Source organism: Coregonus lavaretus (assembly GCF_964263955.1).
Source record: "Coregonus lavaretus genome assembly, chromosome: 1".
NCBI classification, from domain to species: domain Eukaryota; kingdom Metazoa; phylum Chordata; class Actinopteri; order Salmoniformes; family Salmonidae; genus Coregonus; species Coregonus lavaretus.
The window spans coordinates 30596831-30615869 of NC_139988.1; the positions used below are offsets into that span (position 1 = coordinate 30596831).

Here is a 19039-nt window from a genome sequence, read left to right on the forward strand (position 1 = left end):
TCAATCAATCAGATTCCAAACTCTCCACCATGGCCAAGACCAAAGAGCTCTCCAAGGATGTCAGGGAAAAGATTGTAGATCTACACAAGGCTGGAATGGGCTACAAGACCATCGCCAAGCAGCTTGGTGAGAAGGTGACAACAGTTGGTGTGATTATTCGCAAAAGGAAGAAACACAAAAGAACTGTCAATCTTCCTCGGCATGGGGCTCCATGCAAGATCTCACCTCATGGAGTTGCAATGATCATGAGAATGGTGAGGAATCAGCCCAGAACTACACGGGAGGATCTTGTCAATGATCTCAAGGCAGCTGGGACCATAGTCACCAAGAAAACAATTGGTAACACACTACGCCGTGAAGGACTGAAATCCTGCAGTGCCCGCAAGGTCCCCCTGCTCAAGAAAGCACATATACAGGCCCGTCTGAAGTTTGCCAATGAACATCTGAATGATTCAGAGGAGAACTGGGTGAAAGTGTTGTTGTCAGATGAGACCAAAATCGAGATCTTTGGCATCAACTCAACTCGCTGTGTTTGGAGGAGGAGGAATGCTGCCTATGACCCCAAGAACACCATCCCCACTGTCAAACATGGAGGTGGAAACATTATGCTTTGGGGGTGTTTTTCTGCTAAGGGGACAGGACAACTTCACCGCATCAAAGGGATGATGAACGGGGCCATGTACCGTCAAATCTTGGGTGAGAACCTCCTTCCCTCAGCCAGGGCATTGAAAATGGGTCGTGGATGGGTATTCCAGCATGACAATGACCCAAACCACACGGCCAAGGCAACAAAGGAGTGGCTCAAGAAGAAGCACATTAAAGTCCTGGAGTGGCCTAGCCAGTCTCCAGACCTTAATCCCATAGAAAATCTGTGGAGGGAGCTGAAGGTTCGAGTTGCCAAACGTCAGCCTCGAAACCTTAATGACTTGGAGAAGATCTGCAAAGAGGAGTGGAACAAAATCCCTCCTGAGATGTGTGCAAACCTTGTGGCCAACTACAAGAAACGTCTGACCTCTGTGATTGCCAACAAGGGTTTTGCCACCAAGTACTAAGTCATGTATTTCCCTCATTAAAATGCAAATCAATTTATAACATTTTTGACATGCGTTTTTCTGGATTTTCTTGTTGTTATTCTGTCTCTCACTGTTCAAATAAACCTACCATTAAAATTATAGACTGATCATGTCTTTGTCAGTGGGCAAACGTACAAAATCAGTAGGGGATCAAATACTTTTTTCCCTCACTGTAGGTATGATATTGACATTACCCAACACCGAGCAGAGCCAATCTTACAACAAATACTGTAAAATATAGTACTTATCTTATACCAGATAAGACTTGTTTTTTACGTGCGTGCGTGTGCATGTGTGCTTTCTCCTAACTTTCCCCCGACAACATTGAGCAGACATCCAACTCTCTGGATATAATTTAGTAGACTTGGAAAAGGTTCAGAATGTTGGCGAAGTGACGGTATTCATAATGTATTAAAGCCTATTGCTTTGTTATCAGAACCATGTGGCGGCCCATAGTGCCATGCCATAACGGCATGATTGAAACGCAGTTTAAAATGTGGTCACACTCCATTCTGATGTGACTCAAACTAAGTGTCTGTCCCAAATGGCACCCTATTCCCTACGTAGAGCACTATGGGCCCTGTTCAAAAGTAGTGCACTAAATAGGGAATAGGGTGCCATTTGGGACGCAGGCCAAGAGGTCTCCAAAGTTCAGAGCAGCCTCCTTCCTAGCACGCCCCATTGGCTGTTCCGATACATCACGCTACGAGTATGAACAACTAGAGAGTGATCTGTTCTTTTTCTGATTTACAGTCATATGAGAGAGGCTTAGATAAGCACAGTATGTGTTCATCATAATAATTCACCTACTGATAACTAGAAGCAGGGTCAATGAGTGTGTGTCCTTCACTTTAGTGTAGATGTAGGTTTTCAAACTGAGTTTAACATTCATCTTCAATGTGTGTAATACAGCTGTTCTGAACGCTTCTTTAACTTTGATTATACCCTAAACACTGGTTATTCATAAATATATACAGCATCTACAGCTGAAGTCAGAAGTTTACATACACCTAGGTTAGAGTCATTAAAACTCGTTTTTCAACCACTCCACAAATTTCTTGTTAACAAACTATAGTTTTGGCAAGTCGGTTAGGACATCTACTTTGTGCATGACACAAGTAATTTTTCCAACAATTGTTTACAGACAGATTATTTCACTTATAATTCACTGTATCACAATTCCAGTTGGTCAGAAGTTTACATACACTAAGTTGACTGTACCTTTAAACATCTTGGAAAATTCCAGGCTTTAGAAGCTTCTGATAGGCTAATTGACATCATTTGAGTCAATTGGAGGTGTACAGGGGCGGCAGGTAGCTTAGTGGATAAGAGCGTTGTGCCAGTAACCGAAAGGTCGCTGGTTCTAATCCCCGAGCCGACTAGCTGAAAAATCTGTTGATGTGCCCTTGAGCAAGGCACTTAACCCTAATTGCTCCTGTAAGTCGCTCTGGATAAGAGCGTCTGCTAAATGACTAAAATGTAATGTAAATGTACCTGTGGATGTATTTCAAGCCCTACCTTCAAACTCAGTCCCTCTTTGCTTGACATCATGGGAAAATCAAAAGAAATCAGCCAAGACCTCAGAAAGAAAATTGTAGACCTCCACAAGTCTGGTTCATCCTTGGGAGCAATTTCCAAACGCCTGAAGGTACCATGTTCATCTGTACAAACAATAGTATGCAAGTATAAACACCATGGGACCACGCAGTCATCATACCGCTCAGGAAGGAGACGTGTTCTGTCTCCTAGAGATGAACGTACTTGCAAATCAATCCCAGAACAACAGCAAAGGACCTTGTGAAGATGCCGGAGGAAACAGGTACAAAAGTATCTGTAAAACTAGTCCTATATCGACATAACCTGAAAGGCCGCTCAGCAAGGAAGAAGCCACTGCTCCAAAACCGCCATAAAAAAGCTAGACTATGGTTTGCAACTGTACATGGGGACAAAGATCGTACTTTTTGGAGAAATGTCCTCTGGTCTGATTAAACAAAAATAGAACTGTTGGGCCATAATGACCATCGTTATGTTTGGAGGAAAAAGGGGGATGCTTGCAAGCTGAAGAACACCATCCCAACCGTGAAGCACAGGGGTGGCAGCATCATGCTGTGGGGGTGCTTTGCTGCAGGAGGGACTGGTGCACTTCACAAAATAGATGGCATCATGAGGAAGGAAAATGATGTGGATATATTGAAGCAACATCTCAATACATCAGTCAGGAAGTTAAAGCTTGGTCGCAAATGGGTCTTCCAAATGGACAATGACCCCAAGCATACTTCCAAAGCTGTGGCAAAATGGCTTAAGGACAACAAAGTCAAGGTATAGGAGTGGCCATCACAAAGCCCTGACCTCAATCCCATAGAGAATGTGTGGGCAGAACTGAAAAAGCGTGTGCGAGCAAGGAGGCCTACAAACCTGACACAGTTACACCAGCTCTGTCAGGAGGAATGGGCCAAAATTCACCCAACTTTTGTGGGAAGCTCGTGGAAGGCTACCCAAAACGTTTGACCCAAGTTAAACAATTTAAAGGCAATGCTACCAAATACTAATTGAGTGTATGTAAACTTCTGACCCACTGGGAATGTGATGAAATAAATAAAAGCTATTTATTACTACTATTATTCTGACCTTTCACATTCTTAAAATAAAGTGGTGATCCTAACTGACCTAAGACAGGGAATTTTTACTAGGATTAAATGTCAGGAATTGTGAAAAACTGAGTTTAAATGTATTTGGCTAACGTGTATGTAAACCTCTGACTTCAAATGTACATCACTCTCACAGAAAGGGAGTGGGAGAGAGAGAATAGGAGACAGAGAGAGAGAGAGAGCAATTAGTGAGATTAGAGAGAGTACTAATTAGTGTCCAGTTTAACTGTGCTACAGTAACTCCAGACACCAGGCTTCAGTGTTATGAAGGGACGCCCCACTGTACGAGACATAAAAGCAAACACAAATGTCTAATTACACCATCATCATCTCTCCCTCCCTACTGCTTCGTTTGTCTGCGCCACTCGTTAATTGGTGACCTGCACGATTGGTCAGAAACACAATGGCTCTGATGATGGAGCCAATTAAATTGCGGGGAGGCGGGTGAGGCGGGGTGTACACATGCCCCGCCGCGCCGGTTACTGCTGCCACATCATGCCTCATCGGACTCAAAACAAATTGTTACGGCGGAAACTGACACCCCAATGGGCGAGGACCCAAGCACAGGACGGGACGTTTGGAACCACACTACCCCAACTCTCACTCTCTCTGTTCCACTTTAAACAAATAACAACTTATAAAGGCTTTATAGACCATTCACGAGTCTACATAAGCCCTACGTAGATACTTCACGAAACAGTTATGAGCAAAGTCATACTACTGTGGAGGCTGTATAAAGGTTAGACAGTATATTGAGTCAAAGGCTGCTTCGGTGGAGCAGAGTGAATACAGTACTGTACTGTAGAAACAGAGAAAGAAATGTTAATCTACTTAAGTAAAGGGTAAGTGAAGACAAACATATTGAGACATTTCCATCTGATAATGTACATAGCATATTTTGCTATATACTCTGACACAAACACATATAAATCAGCTAGAATTATTAGCTAGATAATCTTCAGCCATATCTTACTCTACAACAACAAAGGTAAGTGTTGCTGCTACATTGGCAGGGCTATGTAAATATAATCCTCCAAAGTGACTTTTGCCTGCCAACAAGCATTGTTAAAGCGCTCGGCTTCTTTTCATATCAAGTGGATGAGCAGTGTTTTCATTCCACTTTTCTACATCTAGCAAGCATGCCAGAATGGGGTTAAATTATTTCAATGTTTTCTTTTCTTGCTCTGCCACTTGCACGATAAATCAAGAACAAAGAGTTGTGTGGACTGACACTAAAACTCTACAATATTTTGGCTGATTGTCGCAAACAATAAATATTTTTTTTCTCTGTGCACTTTTAAACCCGGCGTCTGCTCGACACACATCATGCCTTGTCATTGGTTGGCTTTGTTCTTACCTCCCAGACTCCTCTATGTCTGTAAGGCTCTGGGGACCCTGGGACGATGAGGCCTCGCTGATCCAACCAGTAAATATTTCATGGCCTTACAATTACATGAAATCAAATCTTAGCAAAGCTGTTCATTTCCACCCCACCGAAAGAAGAAGAGGGGGGAGAGGGGGATGAGGGGTGAGGATGGTTACATCTATGAAATCCCAAACTCTAATGAGTCTGCATGGCCCTAACAAGCGAGGGAGGAATAAGTGCATGGTCAGGGGATAATTAAGCGATTGTGACTGGCGTATACGTGAGCTGTCGCTCCGATGTCCAGCGCTGTCACGCTCCTCGATGCTACTGCGACTGGACAGCCGCCCCGTCCACTTTGATCTGGGCTCATGCATACGGAATGAGGTCAGACCGTGGTCATACACACACACACACACACACACACACACACACACACACACACACACAGAGACACATCCTCACGCACGCAGGCATGCCCGCAGAAGTACACACACACACTCATTAAAGAGAGAGTCCCTTCGGAGGGAGGGAGAGGGCTCCTGTTCAAAGGGCCGTCGTACCAGGACCCCTGCAACGGGAGACTGACACTCAGACACGGATGAAGAAAGGAGGACAGTAGGGGAGGATAGACAGGGGGTGAGGGATGAGAATATGTCAGTTTCTTACTGCTCATCCACATCACTTAACCATGGCCTTAATATGGTTAGAGGGGTTAGACAAATGATTGACCCAAACGCGGGTGAGGGAACTATTAGATAATTCAATATATCAGAGATATATCATGTCATCTCACACTGCTAATGAGGAGGACCCTCTGAATGGCAGAAACAGGAAGAGATAGATGGGAGGGGTTGAGGGTAGCTGAAGGATGGGACTGAAAACAAACAAAAGATAACTATTGTAAAATATACTGTGTCCGTAAAATGTATATAGTATGTCTAAGATGGAAGTAGAAGCCTAAGTGTTGTTGTCCATTAGTTTACTCCAATTAGAGGAGGGGTGTTAGGGTTAGGGGAAAATAATGAAGGAAAATATATATAAAATTATATATATTTTATATATTTACCCCAAAAAATATGGGGGATTGGAAATGATGCAGACAATTACATTGATGGAAGCCACAATCTATTTGTAATATTAAAGCTGATCTACCCCCCCAAAAATAAATAAAAATACATCTATTTTTTTAAATGTCCCTGTAGATTCCATGAACTGGGCAGTGAAGTACAGAATTCTGGAAGGCAGAATGTTTTTTTTTTCTTCATTTATTTTACTTTAGTTTCCCTGGACTGGAAAGCCCTTCTGTGGTTGCCTAAATATGTCAACTCCCGAAGGGCCAGTAACATCTTTAAAGAATATAACACCTCAATGAGTTAAATATTTTAAGAGACTTTATACTGTATGTAACATTCAGTTGAGATTCTCCATTGGAAGTGCTTCTTAGTCCAGGACTATGTTTAATCTGTGTCCGGGAAACCAGCGCTATTAGATCATAAAGAGTGTACTCACCACCATGTCTGATGACTTGGGTTTGACCACCTTCATGAAGGCTCCCCGTGCTTCAGCCTCCTGCTGTTCGGTCTTAGAAACTTTCCTAGTGTCTAGGAACTTTAGGGTGGGTAGCTTGTGCAGAACGAAATACCTGAGGAAACACACACACACAAACAATAATATATGATAACTAACAGATGTACCTTATGTATTGTATCATGACTTGTGTCGGTTGACTATACACCAAACCGTATAACACACACACTTTACTTTATAGAACAACGTTTACAGAAAAACAAACAAACGTATATGAACATGACATGAGTTGAGAAAAAAAATCAAGATTATTATACAAACTGAACACATCTAGTGAATACGTAATCAAACCACAAGATGTTTATATAATAGCTAAACATAAACTGCCAGAGCATAACAACTAGTTAATATCCACATACAAAAGTAATGATGCAAATCAAATTACACCATTTGTAAAACGGCACATATCAACAAACAACTTGAAAAGAAGACGACTTGTTTACTCAGTATAGATTTAATGGCGATGATATCTATCCTTCCATGTAATATAACCTTCAAAGCTGATAAAAAATAAGGACGGAAATATAAATAGAACGAAAGGAGATACGCCCCATCTGCCAGAGCTGCCATTCCTGTAACATCACAGATCTATATTCTACGCTTTCAGACACTCTATCTTTCATTGGGAGGGAGAGGAAACGTCGGCTAGATAATGGCTGGGATACGGAGATGACAACAGATCCTTTCAGAGAGCAAGAGAGTGGGTGGGAGCAGAGCAGAGCAGAGGAACAGACATGTCAAGTCTGGAGGTTACAGCCAAACAGAACAGAGTAACAGACACGCAGCAGAAGCTAAGTGAAGGGTGAGGAGGGACATGGAGGAACTACGATGTGGGCACAGACCGGTCCCTGATGATGATGGTGGTAAAGTTGGAGATGAAGATAGTTAGTAAAACCAACGTCAGGTTGTCAACACACTAGGATTTTAGGGAAGGGATCTATGGATTGATCTATACACTAGATGCTTACTAGATAAACAATAACAACGTTACACACAATATACACTGCTAAAAAAAATAAAGGGAACACTAAAATAACACATCCTAGATCTGAATGAATGAAATAATCTTATTAAATACTTTTTCTTTACATAGTTGAATGTGCTGACAACAAAATCACACAAAAATGATCAATGGAAATCAAATGTATCAACCCATGGAGGTCTGGATTTGGAATCACCCTCAAAATTAAAGTGGAAAACCACACTACAGGCTGATCCAACTTTGATGTAATGTCCTTAAAACAAGTCAGAATGAGGCTCAGTAGTGTGTGTGGCCTCCACGTGCCTGTATGACCTCCCTACAATGCCTGGGCATGCTCCTGATGAGGTGGCGGATGGTCTCCTGAGGGATCTCCTCCCAGACCTGGACTAAAGCATCCGCCAACTCCTGGACAGTCTGTGGTGCAACGTGGCGTTGGTGGATGGAGCGAGACATGATGTCCCAGATGTGCTCAATTGGATTCAGGTCTGGGGAACGGGCGGGCCAGTCCATAGCATCAATGCCTTCCTCTTGCAGGAACTGCTGACACACTCCAGCCACATGAGGTCTAGCATTGTCTTGCATTAGGAGGAATCCAGGGCCAACCGCACCAGCATATGGTCTCACAAGGGGTCTGAGGATCTCATCTCGGTACCTAATGGCAGTCAGGCTACCTCTGGCGAGCACATGGAGGGCTGTGCGGCCCCCCAAAGAAATGCCACCCCACACCATGACTGACCCACCGCCAAACCGGTCATGCTGGAGGATGTTGCAGGCAGCAGAACGTTCTCCACGGCGTCTCCAGACTCTGTCACGTCTGTCACATGTGCTCAGTGTGAACCTTCTTTCATCTGTGAAGAGCACAGGGCGCCAGTGGCGAATTTGCCAATCTTGGTGTTCTCTGGCAAATGCCAAACGTCCTGCACAGTGTTGGGCTGTAAGCACAACCCCCACCTGTGGACGTCGGGCCCTCATACCACCCTCATGGAGTCTGTTTCTGACCGTTTGAGCAGACACATGCACATTTGTGGCCTGCTGGAGGTCATTTTACAGGGCTCTGGCAGTGCTCCTCCTGCTCCTCCTTGCACAAAGGCGGAGGTAGCAGTCCTGCTGCTGGGTTGTTGCCCTCCTACGGCCTCCTCCACGTCTCCTGATGTACTGGCCTGTTTCCTGGTAGCGCCTCCATGCTCTGGACACTACGCTGACAGACACAGCAAACCTTCTTGCCACAGCTCGCATTGATGTGCCATCCTGGATGAGCTGCACTACCTGAGCCACTTGTGTGGTGGGTTGTAGATTCCGTCTCATGCTACCACTAGAGTGAAAGCACCGCCAGTATTCAAAAGTGACCAAAACATCAGCCAGGAAGCATAGGAACTGAGAAGTGGTCTGTGGTCACCACCTGCAAAACCAGTCCTTTATTGGGGGTGTCTTTGCTAATTGCCTATAATTTCCACCTGTTGTCTATTCCATTTGCACAACAGCATGTGACATTTATTGTCAATCAGTGTTGCTTCCTAAGTGGACAGTTTGATTTCACAGAAGTGTGATTGACTAGGAGTTACATTGTGTTGTTTAAGTGTTCCCTTAATTTTTTTGAGCAGTGTATTATGACTCAAGCCTGAGAACATCTGCATATAGGTTCTGATTGAATAGAGCTTAAAGACCCATAACAGATCAGGCCTGAGGTGTTTGAGAAGTTGAGTGACACAGAGATGAAACCTACGCTATTGTAGTTAATAATACATAAAAGTCTTAAATAGACGTTGTCTGACAAAGAGGAAGAATTATAATTCAAGCCTCATTTTTTATTCTATGAGGATTGAGCGGATGGGTTGAGGGTTGAGTGAGCACCGGGCCGAGTGCATGTGGTGGTTATAGGGCACCTGAGGCGAAACTGTCCAACTGTAGCAAGTCTTTGATCAGGGCAGAACGAGAGATCTCCAAACGAGATTATGTCACTCGAGTCGACGTGTAAACATGACAGGTAACAATAGACTCTGTGTCACGACAGGAGCATGACATAGCTAGAAGGTCATACTTCCTCCTTCACAACACAAAAAGAGAGAGAGAGAGAGGAGAGCGAAAGAGAGCGCGAAGGAGCGCGAGCGAGAGAGAGTACTCCACCCCTCAACCCCATGGCAGTGCTGTGTATCCCATTATGAGAGAAGTTGCTTCTATGCTAGACTCATTCTGGTGTTACTGTATCTTCAACACCCAAAGTGTGTGTATTTCTCAATTTCTGTTTTCCATCTTTATGTCATTGGACTTTTTGAAACAGTCCAGTGAGTGACACAGCAGTTGACTGCTGCCCTTGGTAATTGAGATGGCCTGTGAGACTGCCGGGGCAGGGGCATGGCTGGGGCTTAGAGGCTGAGACTGGGGCTTCATGGGCACGGCCTATTCATTGCCCTGGGCCAGAGTTGTCATGACCTGCATACTGCCTAACCCCGTCAGACATGGAATCTGCACCAGGCTCAAATTGATGTTTTACAGTGTGACACATTATGAATATTACATCACAGGAGCATAGACAGTGTCAGCACTCAGTCAGTCAGGGCAGAAGGCTTCACTTAGCAGTAAGATAAGTATGGGAGGGGGAGAAAGAGAGAGACAGAGAGAGACATAGAGAGAGAGATAGACAGAGAGAGAGAGACAGAGCGAGAGACATAGAGACAGAGAGAGAGAAAGAGAGAGCGAGAGAGAGACAGCGAGAGAGAGAGACATAGAGAAAGACAGAGAGAGAGAGAGCGAGACTGAGAGAGAGACAGAGACAGAGACAGAGAGAGAGAGAGAGAGCGAGAGAGAGAGAGAGAGAGAGAGAGAGAGAGAGAGAGAGAGAGAGAGAGAGAAGAGAGAGAGAGAGAGAGAGAGAGAGATAGATAGAGAGAGAGAGAGAGAGAGAGAAAGAGAAAGAGAAAGAGAAAGAGAGACAGACAAAGCTTTCCTTAATTTTGGGTCAGTCACAGTAGTCAGGTATTCTGCCACTGTGTACTCTCTGGCCCTAAACAGAGAGTACACAGTGGCAGAATACCTGACCACTGTGACTGACCCAAATTAAGGAAAGCTTTGACTATGTACAGACTCAGTGAGCATAGCCTTGCTATTGAGAAAGGCCGCCGTAGGCAGACCTGGCTCTCAAAAGAAGACAGGCTATGTGCACACTGCCCACAAAATGAGGTGGAAACTGAGCTGCACTTCCTAACCTCCTGCCAAATGTATGACCATTTTAGAGACACATATTTCCCTCAGATTACACAGACCCACAAAGAATTCGAAAACAAATCAAATGTTGATAAATCTATTGGGTGAAATACCACAGTGTGCCATCACAACAGCTAGATTTGTGACCTGTTGCCACAAGAAAAGGGTAACCAGTGAAGAATAAACACCAATGTAAATACAACCCATATTTATGTTGATTTATTTTCCCTTTTGTACTTTAACTATTTGCACATCGTTACAACACTGTATATAGCCATAATATGACATTTGAAATGTCTCTATTCCTTTGGAACTTTTGTGAGTGTAATCACTTTTGTTTATTATCTATTTCACTTGCTTTGGCAATGTAAACATATGTTTCCCATGCCAATAAAGGCCTTTGAATTGAATTGAATTGAGAGAGAGAGAGAGACATAGAGAGAAAGAGAGAAAGAGAGAGAAAGAGAGAGAGAGGAAGAAAGAGAGAGAGGGGAAGAAAGAGAGAGTGAGAGAGAAAGAGAGAGAGAGAGAGAGAGAGAGAGAGAGAGAGACAGAGACAGAGACAGAGAGAGAGAGAGAGAGAGAGAGAGAGAGAGAGAGAGAGAGAGAGAGAGAGAGAGAGAGAGAGAGAGAGAGAGAGAGAGAGGAGAGAGAGAGAGAGAGAGAGAGAGAGAGAGAGAGAGAGAGAAGGGAGCCTTACAGCCAATAGCTGGTGCTAGTAAATGATTAATACAGAACACAGAGTCAGAAACAAGCACTTAGGGCTAAAACAGACAAAAGAGAATGTGTTTTTTCCTTTTATCGCGTTTCATGTAAAAGAGGCTGACAAAGGGTGGTCACATCACATGGCTTGAGGGGAGGCTGTGATGTTTAATACATGGTCTGCTCTGCAAGTAAACACTCATTTGTGGCGGTGACTAGTCACACATGAAATGCATTTTGCCCAACCAGAATGTAGAGAGGTGGCTTGACAAAGCTTTTACAACCATGAGGTTCAATCCACAATCTGGTTGGGACAAGGAATGTTCGTTCCCCATTCAGTATAAATAAAACAAATACATTAAATAAAAAAAGTTAAACAAAATATAACCTACACAAATCTGAATGTGAATATGTTAATAATACATATATAAAAACTAAAAGGATGAATGTGAACTTTTATTTTATACAGTATGTGTAGAATCCTGAACAGGATAGAGAACAGACACATTTTACATTTACATTTTAGTCATTTAGCAGACGCTTTTATCCAGAGCGACTTACAGTAGTGAGTGCATACATTTTCATACTTTTTCATACTGGTCCCCCGTGGGAATCGAACCCACAACCCTGGCATTGCAAGCGCCATGCTCTACCAACTGAGCTACACGCTGTGTTTGTATGACATCATCACTGTGCGACCCTTTGGCGATTACCTGTGTGGGTGTGTGTGAGTGTGTACCTGTATCTCTGGTAGTCGTCCTCATCCTTGTCCAGGCTGACCAGCTGGTTGGGACAGGCCTCGTTTCCCAGCAGGCTGAGGTACTGCAGCGCCGGTGTCGCCTTTGCCAAGTGCTCCAGCAGCGCCTCAATGTCAGTCAGGTGTCAGCGGTCAGAGGTCAAGGAGCCAACACTGTTAATTACATTAGCATTTACCCCAGACCCCCCTCACTTACACACGCACGCACACACACACACACCTCCTCCCTCCCACACACAACACTGTCAAATTCACGACGGCCTTCAGAGGGCCAGTCATAGGCATTGTGTTGTGTGAGGGAGCAGACTGAAATGCTCAATTTAAGGCTCAGAGATTGGCATATATTTGCCTGTTTAGTTCCCTGTATTTTCTCTCTCTCTCTCTTTCCACCCTCCCCTCTCTCTCTTTCTTCTTCTCCGTCTCTCCTACTTCTCCCCCCCTCTCTCCTAGGTGGCCGGGTGCGAAGCATTAAAACATTGACAAAATGATGGATGCCCTGTGGTTCAAACGGTCCGTGATTCCAGAGCCGTAGCTGACGCTAAAAAAAAGTTCCCCCGCAAACGTGGAAAAAAAAGCAACCAGCCTCCCAAACAGGACACATTCATCACTAATACATTCACTTCATTGGAAAATTGTGCCCCAAAGTGTCAAAATACAAGTGCACTAATGCAGTGGTAGAGTGTGTAAAATGGCACAGCTCCACATCAGGATGTGGTCTAATTGGGCCATTAGCATGTGCAGGCCACTTCACAACCTGACTCAGGCTTTAGAGCCGCTGACACGCACTTCAAGAAGCCCCAGTTTTAATGTTGACACGGGAGGGGTGTTTTTGCATCATTACCCTGTAGATGGATCTACTAGGGAGAGGCTACCAGGGGGAAAGAGGACACATAGTTAGGCTGGGTTCTTAACGCTAAGGGAGGAAGTTGAAACATATTTTCCGTCTGATCATAAGTAGTGGTGCAGTGTTTGGGTTTGAGTGTGAGTCCTTACGGTCAAGGTTAACCTGGTTTACTATTCCAATGAGGAAAGTACATGTAGTTGTTAAATTATCGCCTCTGCAATTGCAATAGATACATGTTACTGGCAATTTATATAGCATAAAAGTAATGGCTGCATGTTTTGTTTTCAGGTGGTAAATGTTTGTGTGTCACTCTTTTTTAACATATTCGTGTTATTTTGTTAGGAGGTTTTCAGTTTTTCCCACTACACTGCATATGAGAGTTATTATACTAGTGGTTCATTTGTCAATGTTCATAATTGGTTAAACAACTAATGTATGTTTAAAGTGCTCTTTCTCAAAGCATATGGTAGTTTCAGAAGTTCCTCCCTTTCCCGTTTCTTCCTCAACATATCAACACAGACCCTACTGGCGTTTATCCCTGTCTCCACTAGAGGTCCCCGTGGCTTAGAAACTAGTCTGTGGGGTCTAAGGTACAGTAACAAGACCCACATGCCTTTATAGCACCGCATTTACACTCACTACAAATACACTATTAGAGACTTCCACAGAGTTTGAGAACACAGAGATACAGACTCAAATCAGAGATATAGAAGCTCAACAAACAGCAAAGACACAATGGCTTGTAGCCTATAGCCTTAGCCCATGCTGAAGAATGAGAGGCAGATAGAGAGTGAGTGCTGCTTCGCTTGAAAGGATATTTGGTTCTTATTGAGTGTCAGGGTGTGGAGGGTGGGTAACCTGGGCAACTGGAGGTCGTTTCCGAGCAGATTGTTGTCGATGATCAGTTCTTCCAGCCCAGTGAACGCTTTGAGGCCCGCCAGTGACCTGCAATGATAAGGCGAGAGAGAGAGAGAGAGAGAGAGAGAGAAGAGAAAAATGATACGGCCCTAAAACTGTGCAGACGGCCATTACGTGCAGAAATAAATATTTCTGCCTCCTTCTTTTCACGCGTCGGGAGAGGCAGGGAGAGTTTGGTTAGGGGCCTGTCAGAGGGTTGAATGGCGTGAATTAGTGGTGCTGAGTTCCCCTGGCATGGCCTGGACCCGGGACTCAGTCGCGACGGGCTTCCTTCTACGCTGGCAGGATGAGGGATGGGGGTCACCAGTCAGTAGCCAGGATTCAAAACAAAAGCCTTCAGAAATGCGGCGGGCAGGATGAATTTGTCAATGTCTTGTGCCTGGAGGCGCCCGCTTTGGCCTGACCCTAACCCTCCATTCCCAAGACAAATCACTCTGTCACACTTCACCTTCACTCCCCGGACACAAATTTAACTTGTCATCCATCATCTTCAAACCAGCAGAATACAGAATACGTACTCCGGCAATCACAGACGGAATGGAAAGGGAAACTTTTTTGCAAACTGTGATGGGGGTTGGTTTAAAGGTTTTAACACCAAAGTGTTTTAGTAAACGTTTTTTGGGGGGACTATTTGTATCCCTGTGATGCAATCACACACACACACATTTCTCTTATGCACACAAGCATACAAGCACACACACACAAACACATCACACACTAGGCATAAAGATGATTGAGAACAGTGCTCAGGGTAATGTTGGGGCCTTGCAGAGTTCAAGCCTTGTTGAAGGTGTACAAAGCCAGGTGTGTGTTGTATAAGCAGCGTGATCACTAGAAATAGACTTTGATTTCGGACGTTTGAAAAGGTCGGTGAACTTTGATAGGCTATATGCCTTCCTTGGCGATCACAAAAAAAATAAAAACGATTGCCCAGCACTGGGCACGAACTGCTCAGTTCCACTGCGAAACACGCGCTGCATAATCCACACTACCCACACTGTCATCCCACTATGTGATATGAAGCAATTTTTTGTTGTTTTTGAAATAAAGCAAATTGATTGCACCCAAATTGGACATTTTCATTTATAGGATTCAGATTATATTAAATAAATATAGACCCAAACATTCAACTTGGACCAAACTTCTTCCTAACAATGAGTAAGGCATGAGGAATACATTTTTTTGGGGTCAAAAGCCACCCACGGACCCCCCAAGACATGCTAACCTCCCCTGTTATTGTAATGGTGAGAGGTAATCTTGGGGGTATGATCTTTGACCCTACGTAACTTTCTCATTCATCATTATTCACGATTCATTCAGGATTATCCGTAATCATGGTAGCATCCACATTAATGTACAAGTGATTAGAAACATATTCTACTCTTATTTATAATAACAGTGACTCCAAAATGACACAATACATTATTTACCATTCATTTCTATTGGGCACAAAATAATCTGAAATGCAACCAAAACAAACTGCAAATGCATCCACACTTGACGTAGTCATCTACTAAACTTTTGACTACTTAATTTATAAGACTCTTTAGGGGTGTCAATAATACACTCCTACCTTTTTGAAGAAAAAAATATTACTTGTTAAACAAAATCTCTTTCTCTGAACAATAATTATATTAGTATAAAATTATATAATTTTCAAAACAAATGTGTTCAGGCCACATTGTCAGCATGTAATGTTAATGTGCCCATTCATTGACATTTAAACCTGCCAGGACCTGGCTGAGACTGGAACATTCTAATAGGACTATTTTCTGACTCATGACTGTAATTTCTATACTTAATTACAAAAATAAATAAATAAGACACATGCTTTAACCACGAAAATATTATTTCATTTAATGTGAAAAATAGAAAGGTAAACAATGAAGCGATACACACCCTTCTGGTCTATATAACCAGCCTGTAAACACTGCACAGTACTAGGCCCAGTCTCAACTAATACACTCTCTGATCTGGGTAGTGTCACTGTCATTAAACACTGTCTGTGACTTACTCTATGTAAACATAATAATTTTATCATGTCAATCTGCAAATGGATAGCAAGAGCGGGGAGAAAGAGAGAACACATTCAAACTGGCCATAGGGGAAAAGACAAGTCAAACGACAAGGCATGAAGATGAACAAAGACCTTAGAACATGAGACAGTATTCCTATTGAAATCCCCCCCCGCATACTGTATATACAGTGTGTGTGTGTGTGTGTGTGTGTGTTAACGCATGCATACCTGTGTGTGTTTGTATGACACAATAAGGCCTGTAGTCCTTTGGGCTGCATTATTAACGGCTTGGTTAAAAGAAGCCGCATGGCGCAGAGGGAAGGCTTATTAGTTGTTGTTTTCATGTCACCACTGCTGTGTGCACCGGCAGATCTAATCAACTAAATTCACAGCTAGGGGAGAGCAGAGCACAGCACGGCACAGCTACCAAACCCCATCCTGCTCTCTCTCTCTCTCTCTGTGTGTGTGTGTGTGTGTGTGTGTGTGTGTGTGTGTGTGTGTGTGTGTGCGTGTGTGTGTGTGTGTAGGGGGGACACAGTAGGGGGATTGGACTTTAATTGTCTCCAGCTTTCCCTGGCGCTCTCTGCAGATTTCCCTAACACCGACCTTTGGATTCATTACCTTTATAAGAGCCTAGTTTTAATATGGAGTTTGCAGAACTAACAGAGTGAAAGCGGTGCAGTAAAAGTGCTTTAGTTAAAAACATGAGGAGCCCTCTTTTGTTTTTACGAAAACTAATGAGCATAATTGAACTGTGTCCCAAAGCTCCTGTGGCTGGGTAAAATGGAAAATACACACATGTGCACAACATCAACACACTCTCACACACACACACACACACACACACACACACACACACACACACACACACACACACACACACACACACACACACACACACACACACAGGAGAAAAAAGGAAAGGAAATGAGATGAAAGGAAAGAGGAGAGAAAGGAGGCCAAACAAGGAGACATGAGAGGAGACAGCAGGCCAGACAAGGAGACAGGAGAGGAGACATACCCGTGACCCAGAGGTACAGACAGAGCTAGATCGATAGTCTAATACTAATGCAGACACATTGATTGATAAACCACCACTGACAGCCCGGCGGAGGGAAGAAAACCCTCTGTGATTATTGGCTTAAAATGTCACTCACTCCTACCAATGGCGTGCGTCCGTCTCATGTCAGATGCCTTTAAGCAACGAATGAGAGGAGGCGGATGGTAGCCTCAGATCTATCTTCTACATCTGTGAGGCAGCCTTGTGTCTTTCCGCTTCTATCGTTCTTTCTTTGTCAGAACAAATCACAGTTGACCTTTTAGTAGTGTTTAGGACTAGAGGTCAACTGAGGAGTTGGACTTAAAGACAACAGTGTGATACTCTGGCTCCATGGACTTTGATTATTTGAGCCAGGGTTGTTCATTTTCATTGTTTGGGTGTATTTCTATGTTGGGTTTTGGGTGATTTTCTATGGTTGCATTTCTGTCACGTTTATTTCTAGGATTAGTCATATGACTCCCAATCGGAGGTAACGAGTGTCAGCTGTCGGCTCGTTATCTCTGATTGGGAGCCATATTTAAACTGTGTGGTTTCTCCTTGGTTTGTGGGTTTTTGTTCCAAGTTCAGTCATTGTCACTGTTGGACTTCACTATCGTCTTTTGTTTTGTATTTACGTGCTGTACTCATTAAAGTCATCATGTTCACTCAACGCGCTGCGTATTGGTCCGCTTCTTCAGACGATCGTGACAGAAAAACCCACCATCAAAGGACCAAGCAGCGTGTCCGGGAGCAAAGAGACTGGACATGGGAGGAGGCGCCTGGTAAGGAGATCGAGAGGCTGGCGATGGCCCAGGTGGGCAAATCGTGGTCCTGGGAGGACATGCTCGGGGGCAAGGGACCTTGGGGGAAGATCAAGGCCCTGGCGAGAGAGGAGCAACGGCGTCAGCAGGGCCATCATCGTTGGAAGGACGAGAGGCAACCCCAAAAAGTTTTTTGGGGGGGGCACATGGCTTGGACGACGGGGCTAACGGAGGCAGAGAAGGGGCGAATTCAAGAGGCAACCAGGTTACGGGGGTCACTGGCCAAAGTAGGGAAAGGAGATGTAGAGGCACGGCGTGAGAGACTGAGGTGTGTATCCAGTCCGGTCCGGCCCGTTCCAGTTCCCAGGGTAGAGCCAGTGGTGTGTGCCTCCAGTACGGTCCGGCCTGTTACGACCCCTCGCACCAAGGATACGGTGCGCTTCGCCAGCCCGGCCCGGCCTGTTCCGGCCACTCGCACCAGGGATACGGTGCGCTTCGCCAGCCCGGCCCGGCCTGTTCCGGCCACTCGCACCAGGGATACGGTGCGCTTCGCCAGCCCAGCCCGGCCTGTTCCGGCCACTCGCACCAGGGATACGGTGCGCTTCGCCAGCCCAGCCCGGCCTGTTCCGGCCACTCGCACCAGGGATGCGGTGCGCTTCGCCAGCCCAGCCCGGCCTGTTCCGGCCACTCGCACCAGGGATACGGTGCGCTTCGCCAGCCCGGCCCGGCCTGTTCCGGCCACTCGCACCAGGGATACGGTGCGCGTCGCCAGCCCTTTCCCACCAGTGCCTACACCACGCCCCAAGCCTCCTGTGTGTCTCCCGAGTCCTGTGCGTCCTGTTGCTGCTCTCCGCACTAGGCTTAATGTGAGTCCCCAGGGTCCAGCATGCCCTGTTCCGGCTCTCCGCACTAGCCCTTATGTGCGTTCCCAGGGTCCAGCATGCCCTGTTGCTTCTCCCCGCACTAGCCCTGAGATGCGTGTCCTCAGCCCGGTACCTCCAGTTCCGGCACCACGCATCAGGCCTACGGTGCGTCCCCAGGGCCAAGCATGCCCTGTTGCTGCTTCCCGCACTAGCCCTGAGATGCGTGTCCTCAGCCCGGTACCTCCAGTTCCGGCACCACGCATCAGGCCTACGGTGCGTCC

At 45.0% G+C, this 19039-nt stretch overlaps 1 protein-coding gene across 1 annotated transcript in view; it reads right to left on the reverse strand.

The window, feature by feature from the left end:
* LOC311134776 (leucine-rich melanocyte differentiation-associated protein-like) overlaps positions 1-19039 on the reverse strand; it is a gene marked incomplete at its 3' end in the record, with an annotated part of 292408 nt that overhangs the window by 123698 nt on the left and 149671 nt on the right. The window contains exons 3-5 of the mRNA XM_084168557.1: positions 13979-14105; positions 12299-12438; positions 6597-6729 (exon numbers count right to left, since the gene is read on the reverse strand). Of these exons, the coding sequence (XP_084024683.1) occupies positions 6597-6729; positions 12299-12438; positions 13979-14105 (400 nt within the window). The remainder of the gene's footprint in view (positions 1-6596; positions 6730-12298; positions 12439-13978; positions 14106-19039) is intronic.